This window comes from Cydia strobilella, chromosome Z (genome assembly GCF_947568885.1).
Source record: "Cydia strobilella chromosome Z, ilCydStro3.1, whole genome shotgun sequence".
Classification (NCBI taxonomy): domain Eukaryota; kingdom Metazoa; phylum Arthropoda; class Insecta; order Lepidoptera; family Tortricidae; genus Cydia; species Cydia strobilella.
In genome coordinates, this window is record NC_086068.1 from 50,908,156 (window position 1) to 50,931,124 (window position 22,969).

General features: G+C 36.2%; 1 protein-coding gene across 7 annotated transcripts in view; it reads left to right on the forward strand.

Annotated features, from left to right (window-relative positions):
- The window catches only part of LOC134753937 (protein sickie), a 292,384-nt gene that overhangs the window by 189,803 nt on the left and 79,612 nt on the right, over positions 1-22,969 (forward strand). For 6 of the 7 annotated variants that reach the window (XM_063689921.1, XM_063689917.1, XM_063689918.1 and 3 more), the window contains 3 exons: positions 7,226-7,325; positions 7,420-9,180; positions 22,590-22,767. In XM_063689921.1, the coding sequence (XP_063545991.1) occupies positions 7,226-7,325; positions 7,420-9,180; positions 22,590-22,767 (2,039 nt within the window). Of the gene's footprint in view, positions 1-7,225; positions 7,326-7,419; positions 9,181-10,812; positions 11,372-22,589; positions 22,768-22,969 lie in introns of those variants that run through there. The other variant, XM_063689924.1, reaches the window with a different exon arrangement.

Consider the following 22,969-nt stretch of genomic DNA (forward strand, 5'->3'; position numbering starts at 1 on the left):
TAAAAAAATATATTTGAGTTTCTCACAATGAGCTCTTTCATTTGATATGTAACACGATATAGTTTTACAAACTTTATTTTTTAATTTTCTCATTTACCCCCCAAAAGTGGCCCCCGTGGGTAAAATTAATTTGTTTACGTTACATGTCCATCTTTGGGTCACAAACTTACATATGTGTACCAAATTTCAACTTAATTGGTCCAGTAGTTTCGGAGAAAATAGGCTGTGACAGACGGACAGACAGACAGACAGACGCACGAGTGATCCTATGAGGGTTCCGTTTTTTCCTTTTGAGGTACGGAACCCTAAAAAGGGTGAAAAAATAATTCAGGTCTGTAAAGTCTTATGAATAAGGGGGTACCTATTGTATATACTTACCTAGTCTGCAGAGTTAGAATTCTTAACACTTAGCAACTTGGTTGTAAACGTTTAAGTATTCACTCGGTACAAATTAGGTATTTAAGGAATGCTTTAGTTAAAACATTATCGATCGCTTGTATAAAACAGTAGTACTTAGATTCTTAAATTTTGTAAAATAAATTTAATAAAGATATGTAAATTAAAAAGTGTACGCGACAGCACTACATTTTGTGATCTAATAAGCTCTATCTATGCTTTGTATGGCTGCTCTATCGAAAATTGAAACAATTAAGCAGGTCAGGTTTTATTTTTGTAGCAATTGTAATTTTATTAAGTCATGTGACATAATGCACTTTGACTCAAATGGAGACTTGCGCTTCGTTCTCGCTCAATCCATATTAGGTAGGTATATACTTATAATCTACATAGAATTTTGATAAGCCAGACCTAATATTTCCGCAATAAATTACAACATAACAAGCTCCTCATTGTGTAGAGTCATGTGTAAATTTTCTTATTAGTCATTTGAGCGAAGCTTTATCAGGCGGGTGGGCGATGCATGCCTTATAGACGACAAGGACCTTAACTGAGATCGTTAATAGCTAAAGTCGAGTGGCCTGTCGTCGTAGATGTTGAAGATTATAGTTTAAAAGAAACATGCTCGTTGCTCGCCAGTTGTAGTGCATTACTTGCCGCGCGCGCACATTTTACTCCTACTTATATGACCACAAAAAGCTTAAAAGCTGGATTCGGACGGCAGTCAGGTAACATTTTGAAACTGTCATTAAGTACACGTTATTTTAAAAACGTTCAAGTGCACAATTATTATTGTAAGTATTTATCGCAATTCTTTGTAATCAATGATTGTAGGTCCATAATACTGTAGTTGGGTCTTTATTATTTATGTTAACAATTATACATAATTATTAGCCGGTCAAGTCACAGTTGCAATACATAGATAAATTAGGAATAGTGGCTCAAAAATATTTTTCCCTTGGTCTACGTGCGGAAAAATGTACCTAGGTACCTATTTAATATTTTTTTTACATTTCTTTGTATAAATATGTAGTATATGACTGTATAGGTAATAAAAGGTATATTTGAATAATATGGTAAGTACACATTTAATAGAAGTGTGTTCATTTATATTAACAGAATAACCAGTTAGACCGGTTACTTAAATACATTCCGGAAGAGATCCCTCTAACTTCCTTTCGAAATGTTTTGGCGGGCAGCCACTGCTACTTATTTAGCACCAAGTAGCACTGATAAATGAGTACTCGAGCTTCATTTATTCCCATGTAACTACCAGCCGGTGTCCCGTTTATTGTCCTACGAGTGACATTGCAAATAATAGATCTATTTACTACACAAGTCACCTGTGTCTAGTTCTCCCGTGACACCGACACCTTGCGGTGTTGATGATTGATCGTCACGCTGCTAGTTGCTAAAGAATGGACTCACGAACAGATGGTAATTTTTAAGTCATAGGCCAAGCAATAAGAAGTTATAGAGGGAAATGCTAGGAACACAATTTTGGACTCCGTAACTTTGTTTGGACTAGTTAGTTGGAAACTTTGCGTCTTCGCGACATAACTACTTAAACAAAACGAAAGCTGATTAAATTTGCTACAAGTTTAATTCAGTCAAATTTTTCGATATCTTGAATAGGTTTCGAGGTATCCTTTATTGAAAGTTCATTTGGGGCTCTCAATTTTATCTTGATATCTACATCAATGAAGCTACTAGGCCATGTTTGGCATCGTTTTCGTATAAATCGGAAGTGCCAAATTCATCTATGGTATCACATTGACACCATTAAAAAACATATAAACTTTTAACAAATACCTTTTTATTAACTCCTCTTTACGCTTAAACCGCTTAACCGATTTAGTTGAAATTTGGTATAGAGATGTTTTAAGTCCCGAGACAGGACACAAGATAGCTATCTCAAAAATCATACTTTGAAAGTGTGAAGTTTGGTGTTAGGGGAATTCAGCTTCTTCGTCGAAATTAAATTCCTGAGGTTAGTACTGTTTAAGTTTAGGTCATCACGTTAAGTCATGTTTGTTTTTCAACTAAATTAAACATGTAGACCATCCCAAATATTATTTAAATCTGTTCAGCGGTTATTGATTCCCCATACAAACTCCCACCCCACTTTTCACACCCTCAAAAGTTTACTTCTTAGCAGAAATTCATATTAAATTTAGTAACTTAGCTATTATTTTCAATCGAAGTTTCACATCTACACCCATCTAATCCAGAAAATAAAAACTTTTCTGTAAGACGATCTTCCTCGCAGAATGTAGTACTAAAGGTCTATCATTCGGAATTTGTTGTTGATTTTTGACCGACTAGGTACTTGGTTTGTTTGCGTGCTTGAGGCTCTGGTGGTAGTGCTGCCCACAACAAACCATGACCGTCTACAACCTATTTTTAGAAATTATTAAGTCAATAACTGTGTTAACATAAATAAACTATAAAGGACACACTACTGTACTCGTATGCAATGATTATGTGAACGGGAGTTTTGTAAGTTTCGACCGTACATCAGTTATGATGACTACTACCTATGTAGATGCAAAATAAAGAAATGAATTTGTTAAAACTACGAAAGGAATGTATGGAATAATTCGAAAACTAGTATATAATTATATTATTACCATTCGAATAGAAGAGAATGAAATATAATAGAATATAATAGAATAGAATATCTTTATTTCGCATTTAACTTCAAAAGACGATAGACGAGTTTGGACGTTTGTCTTTACGTTTATGATTTTATTATTATTTAAATATGCTCTGGGGCAAAACGGGTACATATTTCCTACTTCTTCTGCTACGTAACAATTCTGTACTTAGTTTTCACACAATATACAATTATCGTATGATAAATAAATACATGAAAAATACAGTCTTGATTGAGACGTTATTTTGAATTTCCATAAAAATACTATACATATACAATATACATATTTTCATAACAAAACTTTCGTGAGACACAGATATATTAAATATATTAATAACGGGTCACTCACGTATTTTAAGTCGAAAACGCTCGACATGTTTCACTTCGTACCGAGGAGCGTCATCAGGAGCTTGCGTCGACGGTGACGGACCGGCGCAGACTGCGGGCCGCAGCGCTCCGCGCCCGATGACTCGGTGCGGGCGCCGGTGGCGGCAGGGGGTGCGAGAAACTACCCTGGTCTACCCTTGTTTATACGTGAGTGACCCGTTATTAATATATTTAATATACATATTTGTAAAAAAAACTGATAAAATAGGTCTAAGATTATTATTCGAATAAAAATAACCTGAAATCGTTTTTTATATTTGTATTCTCCTTGGTTATAGTGATTATGTTGACTGGTACTGATATAGAATGCCTCATGGCATTAAGTCCGCCTTTTGTACTGTAAGGTTTTCTTTTCTGCAATAAAGGTTAAATAAATAAATAAATTACTAAAAAAAAAAACATTAATTATATCAACTACATGTAATAAAGTCTAAGACAAAATCGTGCTTCGATTTGACAGCTATTATAAATGGTGCCGTAGGCTCTGTACATTATGCGGTCACTCTGATTTATCTCTGATTGTTAAAAGTTGACACTTGACAATATAATAATTCAGTTCAATCAATACCACAAAATCATTCAATACCCCAAAACACTTGATGCCGTCTTTTTCTTTATTCCAGCCTTGGGGGTAGGATATATAAGTATTTTAGGCTTTACACATATACATCTTATACAATCAACACATTCTTGGTATAATAATAAGCAGATTGAGTTAAGTATTGACGTGATAACGTCTTATAAATCGATGAACACCGGTAGGTAGGACAGATCTCCATGGTAACGTGCATGGAATTTTTCATCAATGTTTTCTTATGACGTTATCACGCAAAATTATTGTCCGTAAACCGACTTGACAACCATATTTTTAGGGTTCCGTAGCCAAATGGCAAAAAAACGGAACCCTTATAGATTCGTCATGTCTGTCTGTCTGTCTGTCTGTCTGTCCGTATGTCACAGTTCTCTGAAACTATAAGAACTATACTGTTGAAACTTGGTAGGTAGATGTATTCTGTGAACCGCATTAAGATTATCACACAAAAATTAAAAAAAATTAAAAAAATTGGGGGCTCCCCATACTTGGAACTGAAACTCAAAAATTTTTCATCAAACCCATACGTGTGGGGTATCTATAGATAGGTCTTCAAAAATGATATTGAGGTTTCTAATATCATTTTTAGGGTTCCGTACCTCAAAAGGAAAAAACTGTCTGTCTGTCTGTCCGTCTGTCACAGCCAATTTTCTCCGAAACTACTGGACCAATTAAGTTGAAATTTGGTACACATATGTAAGTTTGTGACCCAAAGATGGACATGTAACGTAAACGAATTAAATTTACCCACGGGGGCCACTTTTGGGGGGTAAATGAGAAAATTAAAAAATAAAGTTTGTCAAACTATATCGTGTTACATATCAAATGAAAGAGCTCATTGTGAGAAACTCAAATATATTTTTTTATAATTTTAAGATAAATAGTTTCGAAGCTATTCAAGAAAATAGGCAAAAAATGACCATTCCCCCCCCCCCCCCCCTTTATCTCCGAAACTACTGGGTCAAACAACTGGCGAGCAACAAGCATGTTTCTTTTAAACTATAATCTTCAACATCTACGACGACAGGCCACTCGACTTTAGCTATTAACGATCTCAGTTAAGGTCCTTGTCGTCTATAAGGCATGCATCGCCCACCCGCCTGATAAAGCTTCGCTCAAATGACTAATAAGAAAATTTACACATGACTCTACACAATGAGGAGCTTGTTATGTTGTAATTTATTGCGGAAATATTAGGTCTGGCTTATCAAAATTCTATGTAGATTATAAGTATATACCTACCTAATATGGATTGAGCGAGAACGAAGCGCAAGTCTCCATTTGAGTCAAAGTGCATTATGTCACATGACTTAATAAAATTACAATTGCTACAAAAATAAAACCTGACCTGCTTAATTGTTTCAATTTTCGATAGAGCAGCCATACAAAGCATAGATGGAGCTTATTAGATCACAAAATGTAGTGCTGTCGCGTACACTTTTTAATTTACATATCTTTATTAAATTTATTTTACAAAATTTAAGAATCTAAGAACTACTGTTTTATACAACCAAGTTGCTAAGTGTTAAGAATTCTAACTCTCTGCAGACTAGGTAAGTATATACAATAGGTACCCCCTTATTCATAAGACTTTACAGACCTGAATTATTTTTTCACCCTTTTTATGGTTCCGTACCTCAAAAGGAAAAAACGGAACCCTTATAGGATCACTCGTGCGTCTGTCTGTCTGTCTGTCTGTCCGTCTGTCACAGCCTATTTTCTCCGAAACTACTGGACCAATTAAGTTGAAATTTGGTACACATATGTAAGTTTGTGACCCAAAGATGGACATGTAACGTAAACAAATTAATTTGAAACACGGGGCCACTTTTGGGGGGTAAATGAGAAAATTAAAAAATTAAGTTTGTCAAACTATATCGTGTTACATATCAAATGAAAGAGCTCATTGTGAGCCCCCTTTATCTCCGAAACAACTGGGTCAAAAATTTAGAAAAAAATACACAAAATAGATCTTTACCTATAGATCACCGGAAAACCTATTAGAAATGTGCAGTCAAGCGTGAGTCGGACTTAATTACTTAGTTTTTGATCCGACCCCTCCGGTTTTTTAAAGACATTTCACATAAAAAATACATTGTTTAAACACTTTAAACTGTGTAATATACGGAACCCTTGGAACGAGAGTCCGACTCGCACTAGGCCGGTTTTTTTTCTAAACTGAATAGTTTGCGCGAGAGACACTTCCAAAGTAGTAAAATGTGTGTGTCCCCCCCCTGTAACTTCTAAAATAAGAGAATGATAAAACTGAAAAAAATATATGATGTACATTACCATGCAAACTTCCACCGAAAGTTGGTTTGAACGAGTCACTCACGTTTCGCATAAAAAATACATTGTTAAAATTATGTAATGTACGGAACCCTCGGTGCGCGAGTCCGACTCGCACTTGGCCGATTTTTTTATTATGTTGACGACCTTAGTCCACCCACTTCACCGCGAGCGTTTATGTATAGGAAGAATCAAAATCATCTTAGGTTTTCAATTTGTGATAGTAGATAATATCGAAAACCAATAAAAAAGAACACAAACATAAATAAGTATAATGAAATGAAAAGAAAAATATTTCTGTAAATAATTTGAGATTTTTTGTCAACGTTTGTATTCGAATTTGTAGTTAAAACTGTTAAAAGTAGTAGTCACGCTACCCTGTGACATACTTAGCAACACTAGAAACCCATAACACACCGTGTTTATGGCCGCCATTGGCTCATTATAATATCCCTACTTTAGGGTTGTTACACGCGCACGCATATCATTGTCAAGTACCAAATGACGTCACGAAATTATTATTTTGTATGCCACGATCGATAGTGGAAAGCCAAAGTAATAAGACCCCTAGTATGTTTAAAGTTCCCCTTTTAATATAAACACACACAGGGGTTACAAAGCTCTTGATGAACTAGACAGGGTTGATGAGTGACGACAAAACATTTGATCCAAAACAGTTCAGTGCGTCGCGGGCGCAGCGCAGACCACCCGCATTATTATGATAAACGAAATCTCTCGACTTATCTCGCGACTGTTTACCTAAAATATTTACACAGCTAGTATGATAAACTTGCGCTGAAAGATATTTTTATATCGAATATTTGGTATTAGTTCGGTTAATTCGATCGACGAGATTGTGAATGTGTTATAAATACAATAAACTGTAATATAGTGTATTTCTTCAGGTGGAAAAAGTGCTCTGTCAGCGAGCTCTAGTCGCTCTACTAGCCCTCTGGGACAGGGGGCTGTCAGCTTCATACCACGAGCACCTGCGTCGTCGTCTGGGTAAGTTATAAATTATCTCCAGTAGTCTGTTAAGCATTTTTAGAAAGAACATAATTTTGCTACGCTTCCAATATTGTTACTTATTTGTTTACAGATCGCGACCAAATTCCTCGCTTTTGGCCCCTGGCAGCAAGATCCCGGCTAGTTCATTCACGCAACCTCAACCGCATTCCCAAAAAGCGATCAATCAAAATGGGACGCCCACAAAGCAGTCTATGCTGGACAAATTGAAACTTTTTAATAAAGATAAGCCAAACAATGAAAAACAACACAGTAAAAGCACGGCAGTGTCCAAGCGAACCAGTTCTTCCAGCGGTTTCTCTTCTGCCAAAAGTGAACGATCGGACTCTAGCTTAAGTTTAAACGAATCATCCAATACTACTAGTGCACATATCAAAACCTCGAATTTGTTAGGACCTAAAAGTATAAGACAACAAAGCGATACTTTATCAAAAGACAAATCTGGTAAAAATGTAAAATCTAAGTTAATTAGCTCTAAAAATCTTAAGGATTCGTCCACCAACTTAAGTAAATCGAATGTTAAATCAAATAATAATGATAAATCACGAAATAGTCCGAAGCTTACTGCAAGAGACAAAGAATCCAAGCTCGCTGCACCTAAGTCGATAAGTAATACTAAATTAAATCAGATTGATGATCATCCAAGGAATTCTAAAGGAAAGGTAGACACAAAAATGGTCAAATTGTCAGGAAGTCAGATGAAACTAAGCGAACAAAAAAGTGAAAATAACACCGAAAGTGCAAACACAAAAAATCTGCCTAACAATCCTCCTTCACCACCCACAGGACTAAATGTATCGTTACAAAATCACACTGGTATTCCTAAGCCCACAGCAGCTGTAAAGGGAACGTTTAAAATATCAAAGGATGAACGACATATTATACACAAAGGTACAAATAGTCAATTAAGTCCAATACAGAGCAATTCTAGTTTAAATTCTACAAACAATGTAAGTGCACTTCCATTTAGTAGAGAACAATCGAATTTAAGTAAAGACGTTTCACAAAAACAAACGCTTGCTGTATCTCCAATGCCTGTGATTAATAATGCCATCCAAAATGCCACTTCTCAAATGTCTGAAAGTTTGCATTCAAATTCTACGCATAGTACTACTGGACAGCATTCAAACTCAAGTGACAGTAGTGTCATATACCGACCTTCCAGTGAATCCGGCTCTGAAATGTCGAAAACAACTTCTAATAGTAATTCAGCTAGCAAGAGAATTGACATGAATACAACATATATCAATGATGTTATTAATGAGGCAGAAATATCCGAAAAACAGGCAGCGCAAAGACGATTACTTGAAAACTCTGGTCTAAAACCAGCATTTGATCACAATATTACTTTGTCAGACATAAGTAAAAAGCTGGAGGGGGAAAGCAGGTGTAGCACGCCGTCTCACTGTCGTGACAACTCGCTTGGCGAAGACGACAATCCGTTAATGAACGTAATGCCTATGAGACCACTGCTTAGAGGCTACAATAGTCACCTCACCCTTCCTATGAGGACATCAGGTTTGTCACAGAAAAACACGCCGACATATCCGCATCACGCTAACACCGTTAAAGCTAATTTTGGTCGAGAAAATATAGCATTGCGGGATCGAATTAATTACGGGCCCGGTTTTTCGAATCCTGATTATTGTGATATGGAAGTTGCATCAGGATATTTATCTGATGGTGACTGTTTAAGAAGAATAAACATTAACGACATGGATCGAGGAAGAAATAACGATATTATGGACGGATACATGTCTGAAGGAGGAGCTTCACTCTACGGACGACGTGTTAACTACCAGCAGCCGTCACAACTCCAGCAACTAGATGAAAGGTACGTCACAAAAAAGTATAATGCTATCGCTCTGATTGCGTGAGTCCTGTTTGTAACACCGCCGTGATAAAATTGACAAAGCTTTCACGGGCATACTACTTATCCATTGTCTAGCGGGATTGTGTTTATTACAAGTACTGAACTGACTTACGGAGACGCCAGCTCGACAGACTTCAACTTTATTACAGTATTTGCCGCGGTCGTAACCCCAAGGTACAATTAATCCATCTATGCCAAATTAATTGTAAATAAGTTTACGATTCCCAGGTGACCTAACATAGAGCTAACTGGCCTTATCGCTAATTGCAATTGTATATTTGATGCACATCGCGAATTCTTTCGCTATGCGAAAGCCTGCCAAGTCTGATTCATGTAACATGAATGTGAGCAAATCCATTTTACAATAGCGTCGGGTAAGCGTCTCGCTCTACAAGTGGTCGGCCCCCCGCCTTTCATCACTATCAAACGTTACATAATGTAATATGTGTATCGACCTATTCTCAGTTCAACTAGTGGCTCCCGAAAATCAAAACTTGATTTAACAAGATGCAAAAAAGCCTTAAAACAATTAAAACAACGAAATCTTGTAGGTACTTATCTACCTCTAGCAAAGTATGATAACGATACGTTTCTTTGACTAAAATACTGATGATGTGTTCTTTATAATTAATACTTTCACGACTGTACGTAATCCTTTAAATACTTAGGCATAAAAATCCAAAATGTTATGGTTATATATTATCATGTACCTACATTACTTATATATCAATTAAATACTTGGCATTATATTATAAGACGAGGGTTAGCATCGATCTGGAGAGGGTCCGCATTACGCACACCTCTAAGCAAGCAGTTTATGGCGTTTATGCTGCGGGTCGGACGCACCCGTAACTCGCAATGTAACATTCTATACGTTAATAAATAGCCAAGCGCTTCGGCTCATTTTGCTACGTTTGTTAACTAGTAATCGAAATCGAACCGAACAAAGCATTCGTCGGTCTGGTGAGGTATTCTCGCGCAACGTTCGTGGCTGGCTGCACGGAGCGAGGACTCACCCACACTGTCGCAGTACTGGGGAGAGGGCGGGGTAACCAAAATCGATACTCCTACGTCTCACGTCGTCCCTGCCCCGCGCCTCTGTTTACGACAGCCACGACACTAACCACCCCCAACAGTACCGCACCATTTGGGACCTTAATGATCCTCAGCATAAAATTGCTCTTTGGATGCTACGACGGATTATTCCCTCCGCTTTTCCACGAATATTTGGATTGCTATAATTTTTCCCACTTTCTGTAAAAAAAAAAGATCAATTCTTTCTGTTCTAATATCATTTTAAGGCTCACAAGTGCTGTGTAATTTGTGTCTGTTGTAAACGTACCAATTGATGAACAACACGTGCATGGCTTTGATGTTCAGATAGGTACTTAATCCTCTGTCGTGGTTGCGGATATTCTGATATTTACACGAGATCGGAAATGTCAGTTAGTTATGATTGTTGCATTAGTTTGAATTGAACCGTGTGGTATGGTTGAGTGTGCCAGGAGCAGCGTCGTAGCAGCGCGGCTCACCGGCTGTCGGCGCGGCGGGCTTCGGGTCCGGCGGCGGCAGGGCGGGCAGCACTCGGCGCCGCGCTCTCTCGGCGAGCGGGCGCGCCGTACTCGCCGCCCGCGTTCACACACGCACGTGACAAACTTTTCCGATTTCCTCCGCAGAAAATGTAAATCTGTTGGCCGCATCGATCGCCCAACGCCAGACGTACGCGCGCCGAACCCTGATCACAGCTGGCGCCTATCTCTGGACCGTACTTAACAAAGGCCCGGAACCGGGAAGGACAGACACTCGCTAATGTTTAACACTACGATAAAATATAATCCTACTTTTGGTGGTAGATAATTGCTAAGTGTATCTTATTCGATGTAGTGGACCATACGCGTTGTGCCTTCTTAGCTTGAACCGGGGGTGAACAAACGTAACTTGTAACAATACTTTGCTCGGTTTTTGATACGTCATATGATAATAATTTTGTATAAATTGTGTAAGGATCAGTGTTGCCTTGCTACGTGTCTTTGCTTTTCGCGGTAGATGTTGTAAGCTTACGGTGCTTATTAGATATTACAACATATGTGCTATTTTAAAAAGAACTAAAGCCAGTTTCTACGTGAATACATCTGAAGAAACAATGATATCGGTAAGACATGATTGATATTTTAGCACTGAATAAATTGTATACATAGGTAGGTTTAACGTTGTCTACCAAGCAGACATCTATTGGGTGCAATTGGGATATTTATTCATGGGTTTCAGAGCGATCCGTGTGAACTTTTATCTCATTGTTAGTCCGTACTCGAAGTTGAAATATTTGCCACGAGACAGAGACCTTGCTGACATCTGGCCGCGAGCGATGTCAATGTATTGCGCTTTGTGACATGTGGCCAACACTCGGTACAATATTTTGATATACCCATCTAACATTAATTCAATAGATCAGCTCTATTTAGGTACTTGACTGTTAGTGGTGCCAAGTTGTTTTTAGGGTTCCGTACCCAAAGGGTATAAACGGGACCCTATTACTAAGACTCCGCTGTCTGTCTGTCTGTCCGTTTGTCACCAGGCTGTATCTCATGAACCGTGATAGTTAGACAGTTAAAATTTTCACAGATGATGTATTTCTGTTGCCGCTATAACAACAAATACTAAAAACAGAATAATATGCATATTTAAATGGGGCTCTCATACAACAAACGTGATTTTTTTCCTGTTTTTTGCGTAATGGTACGGAACCCTTCGTGCGCGAGTCCGACTCGCACTTGGCCGGTTTTTTTTGTGTATACTATGAAATATAATGTTATTAGTATAATCATACAGGCTGACATTTTTGCATATTCCTCTTTAGTAGTAGTATGTGATAAAATCAGAGACAATTAGGTACATATTACATACGATACATACCTACGCGTGAAAAATAAACAGTACATTGGTTTCACTACCCGTATATAAGCTTGGAACACGCCGACAGTGGTATCTATGGCTATGAAATGCGCCACCCTCCCCTAATCTCGACTGATTCTCAATTTCATTTAAATTCGTGTATAAATATATTACGGCTATCTATTTTCCTTAGTTTGCAGTAGGTAGTATTTTATTAATGCAAATAATATGTTTTTTTTATTTTATTTAGATGTGTATTGTCTATATTTGGGTTCCGTTTGCATATAGATAAACTAAATAAGTATGTATATTTATTGACACTATTTTACGTACTAAGCCGAAAATAACAATAACGGAACCCTAGTCTCTACTTTCAAAAGTTCCTTCACCTCTTGCTCCAACCTTCGGCAAACTACCTACGTTACGTACCTTTTTACTTTGATATTATACAATTTTCACAATAAACTTCTAAATTTTAACGAAAATTATTGAACTTTCTTTGTCTATTTAATAGTAATATAAGTCTGCACGAGTACGAGAATAGTAAAATATTATTCTATTTTGAGCGGATTAATTGATACTACAGTGCCTACAATTATCACTACACCTTATAAAACAAGGTCCCCCGCCGCGTCTGTCTGTGTGTTTGTATGTTCGCGATAAACTCAAAAACTACTGAACGTTTTTTTATGTGGTTTTCACCTATCAATAGTGATTCTCAAGGATGGTTTAGGTGTATCATTTGTAAGAGTTTTGTGTAACCCGTGCGAAGCCGGGGCGGGTCCCAAGTTGATTAATAAATATATATTTCATCATTCAAGTGGATATGCACTTTTGCAGCTCGCTGTAAAGTCAAGGGCATAAATATATATACATTCCCAGTTATTTTTGAAACTTTGGGAATGTGTGTTCGCTCTTACACCTTAGACAATAAAGTCGTGTTCATATTTTTGAGCCATTTGTCTGGATTGATATTTTTACCTTCGACTGTCCTTCCCCGAGGCGGGGCGTTCATATATACATGTTCTTCAAAACAAAGTCATCATCTTCCTCGCGTTATCCCGGCGTTTTGCCGCGGCTCATGGGAGCCTGGGGTCCGCTTGACAACTAATGCTAAGAATTGACGTAGGCACTAGTTTTTACGAAAGCGACTGCCATCTGACTTTCCAACCCAGAGGGGGAACTAGGCCTTGTTAGGATTAGTCCAGTTTCCTCACGATGTTTTCCTTCCGAAAAGCGACTGGTAAATATCAAATGATATTTCGTACATAAGTTCCGAAAAACTAATTGGTACGAGCCGGGGTTTGAACCTGCGGCCTCCGGATTGAAAGTCACACGCTCTTACCGCTAGGCCACCAGCGCTCTTCTTCAAAACAAAATACAAAGTACTTAATGTAAATTTAAATTAGCACCAGCTTGGTGGTCGTTAAGTTTTCTTAAATTTTCTAATGTTCCGCGCAACTTTTTTATTTTTTTCTTTCATAAGAACCTTCTCCTGGCAAATAACAATAACAAACACAACACAAAAAGAATTAGCGAAATTGGTCCAGCCGTTAACGCGTGATGCCGTGACCAAGGGAAATAGGGATTCATATATTTCTATTTTTATCTAATCGTAACCACAATTCAACACGTTTTTGCTCATTTTTTGGGAGGGGGGGGGGCACACATATTTGTTTCGATTATTTCCGAAAATATTCATATTAGTGACAATAGTGACAAATTGTTATTGAGGACACTTATTCGTTTTTAAAGACCTATCAAACGATAATCCATACCATTGGGTTAAAGCGAAAAAAAAAAACAAAAAAAAAAAACATTATATATGGGTCCCTAAAAATTTTTTTCTTATTTTTTTATTTTACCGTTCTGTCGCTATGTATAATTTATGTATCCATGTCAAAATTCAGCTTTTTAGCACTAACGATCACGAGCAAAGCCGCGGACGGACAGACAGACGGACATGGTGAAACTATAAGGGTTCCTAGTACGGAACCCTAAAAAGGGGAGGCCTTGGACCAGCAGTGAGACACTAAAGTAGGGTAATATTAATACAAAAACATACATTAAGTAAATCAGATGGGAACGTACGTAACAACAAAAAAATCTCCAAAACTTATGGTTACCGATGAAGTTAATTTAATGTATGGAAATAGCGTGCATAATGCATACCTACTTATCGCGACCATAATGAATTGGGAAAAAATTTAAATTCACATGAAATGTGTATTCCCTAGCCCTAGTTAGTTGGAAGCTAACCGACCAACTGCATCGGGGCCACGTTTATCGTAAACAAAACAATAGTAGTTAACTCGAATTCAAGTTACTGTCCAACTCGATTAATGAATACCTAAACTCTTACATACTTAGGTTAATATAAATAGTAGTTTTCGGTGGTCAAACTTGCACTTTATAACATACCAGTCGAAATTGTCCCGCTGGACTTTACATATTTATTTGGAGCGTGAACCTGATAAGGCTTACGATTATGACCTGATATTTTATCAGTCGAATGAATGTGTGAGCGTCCAGATAATATAAATTGAGGTATTCAATGTTATTACACGTGCAGTTGTTAGCAATAATTAGATTACTTGTCTTCTAACACGAGTATAAACAGAGGCCCTGTGGGAAAGATTAGAAACTATTGTACTAAGTGTAATTATTGTAATTACTATTGTAATTTATTAGTCATTTTAAATAAAAATTAAACTTTACATTGCGTTACATTGTTACCGGTAACACGACTCTGCAGTAATTGTGAATTGCTCCCAAAGCCCGGACATGACTTACCCGCAAACGCATGGCATTGCTCCGAGCGTTAGGGGTAAACGATCGTGTGCCTATACATACATACTACAGCCCCAGCGTAGGGCGGGTATTTCGAGAAAGAGCATACAATCGATGCCAGTCAGCTATAGGTAGTAGCCTTTCACTGTTTGTGAATCATGAATTCGATTGTTTTGGCATCGAGTGTCCGCCCGCATACTGCTCATTCGATTAGTTTCAATCGCTCTCAACGATATGGCGTATCAAGTTAAATGGTACGTAAGTTTAGTTTTGCCTAATCAATTTGACTCGTACGTGTATGTATTGTATGCATAGATGCGCACGTTTTTAAGAGTGCTTTATAAATTCGCATAAGTATGGGGTTCTTCAAAAAAGGAGTGTACAGGTTTTTAAAGGGTCGGCAACGCGCATGTAATATCTCTGGTGTTGCAGGCGTCCATAGGCTGCGGTAAATGCTTACCATCAGGCGGGCCGTATGCTTGATTGCGACCGACGTGGTATAAATATAGTTGGTCAAGCAAATCTTGTCAGTAAATAAGAACAAAAAACTATACTCATCCTTTTCTTTTGGGTGCTAGTACTAGTGTAAAACAAAGATACTAGTATTATTATCTCTGTCTATGTTTGAAATGAGACAGTCCCTTGACAGACTATAAGTAGGTTTCTCAGAATACCCCGGTTCCCAAGTGTAATTTAGTACTTTTAATGGAAAAAACGTGTGCAATTTAGGGTAGGTAAGTAGGTGTAAAGAGAGTAAAACCGATACATAGATACTTATAGAATTTTTTAAAATTTCCTAAAGATGCCTAAAGAGAACCTTAAAAATAAACAATGTAAACGACGAATCATTAAAAGGGTGATGGACTTACTTGTACCATACACCAGCCGACACACTGAGCTGGGAATGCTTTGATAGGCGTTAGTGCTAACAATAGCTAATAGCATTATTGTTGTGAAAAACTCATCAAAGGTAAGGCTAAGGAAATTTGTCATATGAGCAGACGGCCATTGTGAGAGCTTTCCATACTAGACAAAGGCTTTATTTAAAATTACTTATGTATTTATATATAATTTACATATTTTATAGAGATGCTTTACTCTTAATTATACTTCCTTTTTATGTTTGTTACATACAACACCTACACTTTTATCGGTTTTACCCCCAATGGATTAATGGTAGATTCAAACATCAAACATTTATTCAGCAAATGCGCCACAGGGGCACTTTTACATGTCAATTATTACAAGCAATAAAATTACTAAAAATTACAAGAAACAATTACAAATATGGAATCAATGAAATATTAGATACTTTGTTAGAGATGTATCCAGTCTCTAAATGTCGAATTACACAAAAAAAAACTAATACAAAATATACAAGCAACAGACAAGTACAAAAATTAATATAATATATATAATAAAAAAAGATCATCAAATTGAATTGTTATATAAGTTGTTATATAAGTAAAGTAATTAAAAGACAAGAAATTTAATCAGACAAACAGACAAGAACCGAATGAAGTGCCTCACGTTAATGCCACTCAAAAGTAAAGTTACATAGGTACTTATACCCTTGTAAACTTAAACAGATCGGTCTCCACAGACAGCACCCGTTCACGAGAATGACGCGTATCTCAGCCATCGTCTCCCTCAACCTTCATTCGGGAAAGTGGCTTATGAAAATTATTTTCGTCGTCTTGTTTCTGACCACTGTCACGCTTCTATTTTTGTCTTTTGTCAAATAAATAAAAAAAAGTTGAGTGCTATTGCACGTCTTTCTAGCTGTAGATTATAATCTCTAGCTATTGAAAAATTAAAAACTAAATATCACCCCATACTAAAGCTACACTCCGTCACATTTTTGGTGACAAAAAACAAGACAACCAATAGAATTTTGTTCCAAATGTTTAGAAACATTCATTTTGAATTGATTTGCTTTGATTTTGTTTGATATTTTACAGTTAGTATTTTCCTTGTGGTGATAAATTTTGTGTTTCACCCGGTGGCAAAATTTGTTTAACCCTTGTGCCTTGAAACCCTCGCAACGCTCATATCGCTATATATAAATATAGCAAGAGAGATTAAACAACAACTTTGCCCCCTTATAAAACCGAAAACAATTATTTATAATTATTCTTAAATTGTGGTACAAAAAAAAATAAAAAAAATTGTCCTTCCGGTCTCCATTTTTCCGAATATTGGTCAATATAGCTGACGAACAATGTCTAATAAAGTAAAGAACGATAATTATTTGGTTGTTTTGCACCTCTACGTAGCTGCATTCTGTAAGTTTTCAGAAAAAAATCAAGGCATTCAGGCCTAGTAAATAATAGAGAGTAGGAAGTAAGGAATAATGAGAAAGCTGCTCAGTTCATAGATAATGAGCAGCGCGGTATGAGTTGGCGCTTTCAGGGGATCCGTCATCATTAGTGCGTAGCTTCGGGCGCGCAGTTTTCATTAAAATGTCAATGTTGTGATGACAAAACGGCACCGACAAAGACTTGTGGGTTGCCGATGTAGATTAATGCACATTCGGCTGACTCAAGAATTGACATTTTCTTACGCGAAAATGTGGAAACTCAAAGCATATAAGTCGTGCGCCTTCTAACCTGTATGTGTAAATGAGTTAGGTGCTGGACTTGGCTCATCGCCATTGGACTTAAGCACTACACAAACAGATTGTGAACAGGAAGGCCAAATCACTTAACAGATATCAGAGCCCGGTTTTTTAATTACTGTTGACTATATTTAGTTAACAGAAATTATTCAAAGTAATATGTAATCCCTTTATGGTCTAAAATTCTAAATACATTGCTATCCTTATATCTATACAGTACATGCCACTGCGGCCGGTATCTGATGAGAGCTTGTCGAGGCTTGCCGCGAATAATCAGCTGTGTTTGTAGGTAATCCCAAGCAGTTTACTTAACCTGCCCAGAACACTGACTGTATGCGCTCCGCTTGGCTTCATTTCCTTTGCAACGGCTCAGCTTCCTGCTTAGTAATGGATTGTATGACGGTTGAAAGTTGGGCACAGAAAACCTTTTTATCGTCGTGAAAGGGATACGTCTCGTAATACACACTTTTAGTATAATTTCAATTTACAAATGTTTGAAAAGTGTAGGTAATGTAACGAACAAAATTTCCATTTTTAATTCATTCAACATAAAAATAATATAACATTCATTTTACATATCGCCATTTCGTCTAAAAGACACATAAACTAATTTCATTACTATAATTACGTATAAAAATACAATATCGTACAACATTTAAAATACCGATCTGAATAACCTCGCCAGTAAAAATAAGATTAAATTAAATCTGTGAGACTGCGGTGAAAAAATGGCTTATAGTAAAAATGATACCCCATCACAAAAACAGGCTAACAGCAAAGTAGATTATACTGTTAGAAGTAAATATTAGAACAAATTAAATTATTTACAGAAAATACTTTAATGTTTATTTATTTTTAGTAGAAACCACGTCTTAAATGTCATCATTAATGTCATTATCAACGTGTCATTTGATTAACAACGTAAAGTGGCCATTTAAGTGTCACGTAAAAGAGGTTCTAGGATCTGTTTAATGAGGTTTCATTTAATTATCTCAGTAGCAGGGTGTTTTTACGTAGCAAATTTGTTTGATTTGTTGACCAATTCTAAAAAAATTTTTTTTTGTTAGCACCTGATATTATACGTTTGTATTCGTTCTATTACTTAGGTATTTATTTATTGTTCATAAAGTCTTTCTTCTGATACCTTTAACTGATTTCGATTATATAAAAAACAATCAATATTAATAAATACCACTTTACTATTAAAACATGGGAAAATTAAATTATTAATAGAATATTTAATTCGTTTTTTGTGTCATTGTTGTCAAAAGGTTTTTTGTTTATTTTTTGATGATTATTGTAATTGAATCTTAGTTCCTACTAGGAATGAGTTAAACTTAAATATAACTTCTTAGTCATATTATTTAAGTTTAACTCATTTAAATTTAGACCATGAGTCAAGGCTAGGGGGTATAGGGATACCTATAACTAATTAGAAATTAGGAACTTGTTACGAATGATCTAAATGAAAAATACAAATTTATTACTGATTAATAAACTACAAATATGATTTTAGTATACTAAGTTTTTAACGTTTTGATTCTTAATGTTGTTTCTTGATTATAACAATTGTTTGTTTTTTAATTCAATATAATTGAATTAAACGCCTAACGCTAAGCGCCTGAAAAATTTGGGGCTGGAAGCTGGATTTGAATACCTCCTAGTGTGAGTTTTTTACCTGTGGACCCTACCCAGTCATCCTCTTTTTTCTCGTTCTTTTCAGCTTTACTTCCCAGCCTTTCGGGACTTATTATTGACTCTTTTTGTCTACTTGGAGTCCCGATTTTTCCTTCTTATTGAAATTGTTTATTAATTGTATTTTTTTTTAAATTTTGGTTGTCTGAAAGAAGATTTTAATTTTTGTTGTATTTCGTATCGTGATGATGCAATAAAAAATATATTTTTTCTTTATTTTACTAAAATTTACGGTTTATTAAAAAGACTCTAGATTCGAAACAACTCGAGAAACAAAATGGGTCGAAAAAACAGATACACTAATTTGTACATGTTTTAATCAATAATAAAAACAGAATAAAATAAATATTTAAGTGGGGCCCCCCATACAACAAACGTGATTTTTTTGCCGTTTTTTTCGTAATGGTATGGAACCCTTCGTGCGCGAGTCCGACTCGCACTTAGCCGGTTTTTGTTTATTATCTTTTAACATGTTTGTATGCTTAGCAGAAATATCTTATTCGAGATAAGAAATAAGCTTGAATCGTACGAGTATAGAGAGTCTATTGATCTCAATCGAGACCACGTTTGATTGATGTGTGCTCTAAAGCACGCGTTATTCGTGTGTAAGTAATAACTGATAGTAAAATGATAAATTAAATTAAAATTATTTTATACTATGTTTACTCAAGAACAATGACAATGTTTTCATTTTAAGCCATGATATGATTAAAGATGAATACATTTTATAAGTTAAAAATATCAATTTGTACTATCATGTATTGTGCGATAAATATTACATTAATGAACGACACGCTTTTTGAATAAAATATGTATGTAGGTATATTGTACATCACAAGTAATGTTATTGCAAGTACCTACTCATTCTACTCAAGAACACTTAAGAAGTCAATGTGGTATCGGGTTGCACCCATTTTATGTAATCTTTGGTATGTTCAAATTAGGTCATACGCATATTATTAGTATTATTACACACGACTTGTAACGAGAGCACTTTAGATTATCAATGCATTCATTCCGCCTCAAAGACACGTTGTACTCAACCTTATGAACTCAAAGGAGTTATTAAAGTTATTCATGTATGCGCTGATTACATTTTCTAGTTTAAATATTTTAATTTAATAATAGGTATAAAAAATAAACAAAGATGAATATTAAATTTGAGTAAGTAGTATTCCAACGTTAAATATAAATAGGTACCTGATAAAACCATCCTTCATTTGCAAAGGATTTGCCGGGCAACATAGAAAATAAGAGGGATCCAATTATGTTGACCGTAGGGGAAGGTGGGGAGGATTTGTACGCTTTTTGCTCTGAGCCTTGTAAAATAAAAAATTTAGGGCTATTTTCAAATGAAACTTATGCTACTTCATCATCCACTTACCTATCTGTCTATTAACAGCGTATTTCTAATTTGATACAAAACAACATGGCCTATGTAGTTATAACGATTTTCCCAAGAAGTGGGAATTGTACGAGTGTTTATTTATTTATTTATACTTTAATACCCCACACGTGGCGTGGCCTTGTACACCATTCGTTTCTTCCCGAGATTCATTATTTTTCCAGCTATTTCACCTGTTCCAGTCACCTTTTACTTAGGCATATCTTACTAACCTGGTTTTGTAATGATTATATTCTTGATTTTAATTTCTCTTTAGTTCCATGGGGTGCATTCGTACAGTTTAAATTTAAGTACATACAATTGAGTGTACGAAGGCACCCCAATCAAACCGGACACAAAAAAAATCAAAGTAATAAAATAATTGTTGAGGTAATCCTAAACCTATTGTTTACATAACAATATTAAGTACGTATTTACAAACTGAACTAAAGTATTTTTTCTAATTACATTAAAACTGGTTAAAGACAGATGCATTTAAAAGGAGTGCCAAAAATTACTTTCAAGTAGCCAAAACACATATTGACTCTTTTTGGCAAAGTCTGCTACCGCATCTTACCAGAGTTAGACCAAGATAAATCTGCAACGATTTTGATAGCACACACTCTTCAGCATGTTAGATAGTCGAGATATGGCCACTGTACCAAGCCTCCCGGTGTACGAATCCTAGCCATCTTCCCCTGCCTTTTAATCGGTAAATCTGACGGATGATGCCTATTTGGCCGGGTAAAATAAAAAGCTTAACTGGTTCTGCCAGTAGCTAATTAAACTACCCTAGTAATACCAACGAAGTGAAGTAAGGTAATTGCACGTTATGACGAAATATGTTTTTGTTTTGTATCCAGGCTTCAAGTAACAGATTGCTTACATAGGTCTTTTTTTTAATTACGAATAATGCGAATAAATTAGTACCTACTTAGTACAGCCGCTATCAGATATACCGGAACAAACAAAATACATACTGACAAAACTCTTCTGCCAAGGTATCGGAGGTGTTAGTTAAAACCTTAAAACATATTTTTGAATGTGACTATACCTACTTACATTATAAGTAAGGTACCTACGCGCTACGCTGCCTGACTCATTATTACTGGCAGGGGTTTTCTCCCCCACCAATACCTATTTTAATTCAATGGGCCCTTTTTATTTTAAATTCAAGTATTTGGGTATCTGTTGGTACCAACATTTTATCCATTTATCGATTAAACTTATAAAATTGCTTTAAAACAATCTACTTGAAAATTTTTTTTCGGAAATGATTAATACTATCAAGTCAGTCTTATCTTATAAATACGTAGAATGCTCCTACTTTTGTTGCACGAACTAAAGCAGTCTACAGTTCTACTACGTAATACTTATAGGACTTATTTAATGATTTTGTTAGGAATATGTACCTAGATTAGCTATAGGTAGGTATTGTTAGGGAAAATTGAGATGCGTACTTATACCTATATGTGAAAAAAAAACAGGAACCCACTAGCATTTGATTATAGGTTTTAGGTAGAATTTTAATAAAATTAACAAAAAACTAAACTGTGCACACGTTCAAATGATTTGCTCACATTCGACTAAACTTTGCTGATGTATATATATGGAATCATATCAACTAAGATAATGTAATAATAAATTATACAAGGTGACCACGAGGAACCCGAGATTTTAAATTTTAACCACGCATTTCTGAAACAAAAAATGAAAAGAATGTTGTGTTTAGATATGATCAGGTATATACTGTTACAAACTTTCGGGTTCCTCGTGGGCACGTTGTATAGAGTTAAACCAATCTTAAAATAAAAATGAACCCTCCTCCCAACTTTTTATGCTCACACCTTACACCTAATTGCATCATTGTTTTTTTTTTGTCTGTAGGCAGTCCCTTTTTAGATTGGTCTTACTCTAAGACGTAATTACTCGTAACGTTATTTAATTTAAATTATTTTCGAATACCGCATTATGGTGGTGGTGTTTCGACAGACGCGGACCGCGCAATAGAGGCATGGAGGGCGGCAGCGGGGTGGTGTACCGCGTGGTGGGTCGCACGCGCAGCAAGGCCGACTGCGGCCAGCAGACCGAGCGGCAGCCGCCGGCGCCGCGCCAGGACACCACCTGGAAGAAGTACACAGACTCACCTGGAGTTGGGACCCCGCCAATGGTACGGAATGTTCAATAGAGAATCGGACAGTGGAGCCCCACGCGCAGCAAGCCCGACTGCAGCCGACCGCGCTAGAAAAACTACCTAATATTTATAAAAGTACCTATGTAGTTTTAACCAAGGCATTTAAAACGTTTCTTTAAACGAGTTTCTACGGTAGCATAAATACCTATGTAAGTATTTTATTGTAGAGGTAGATTTA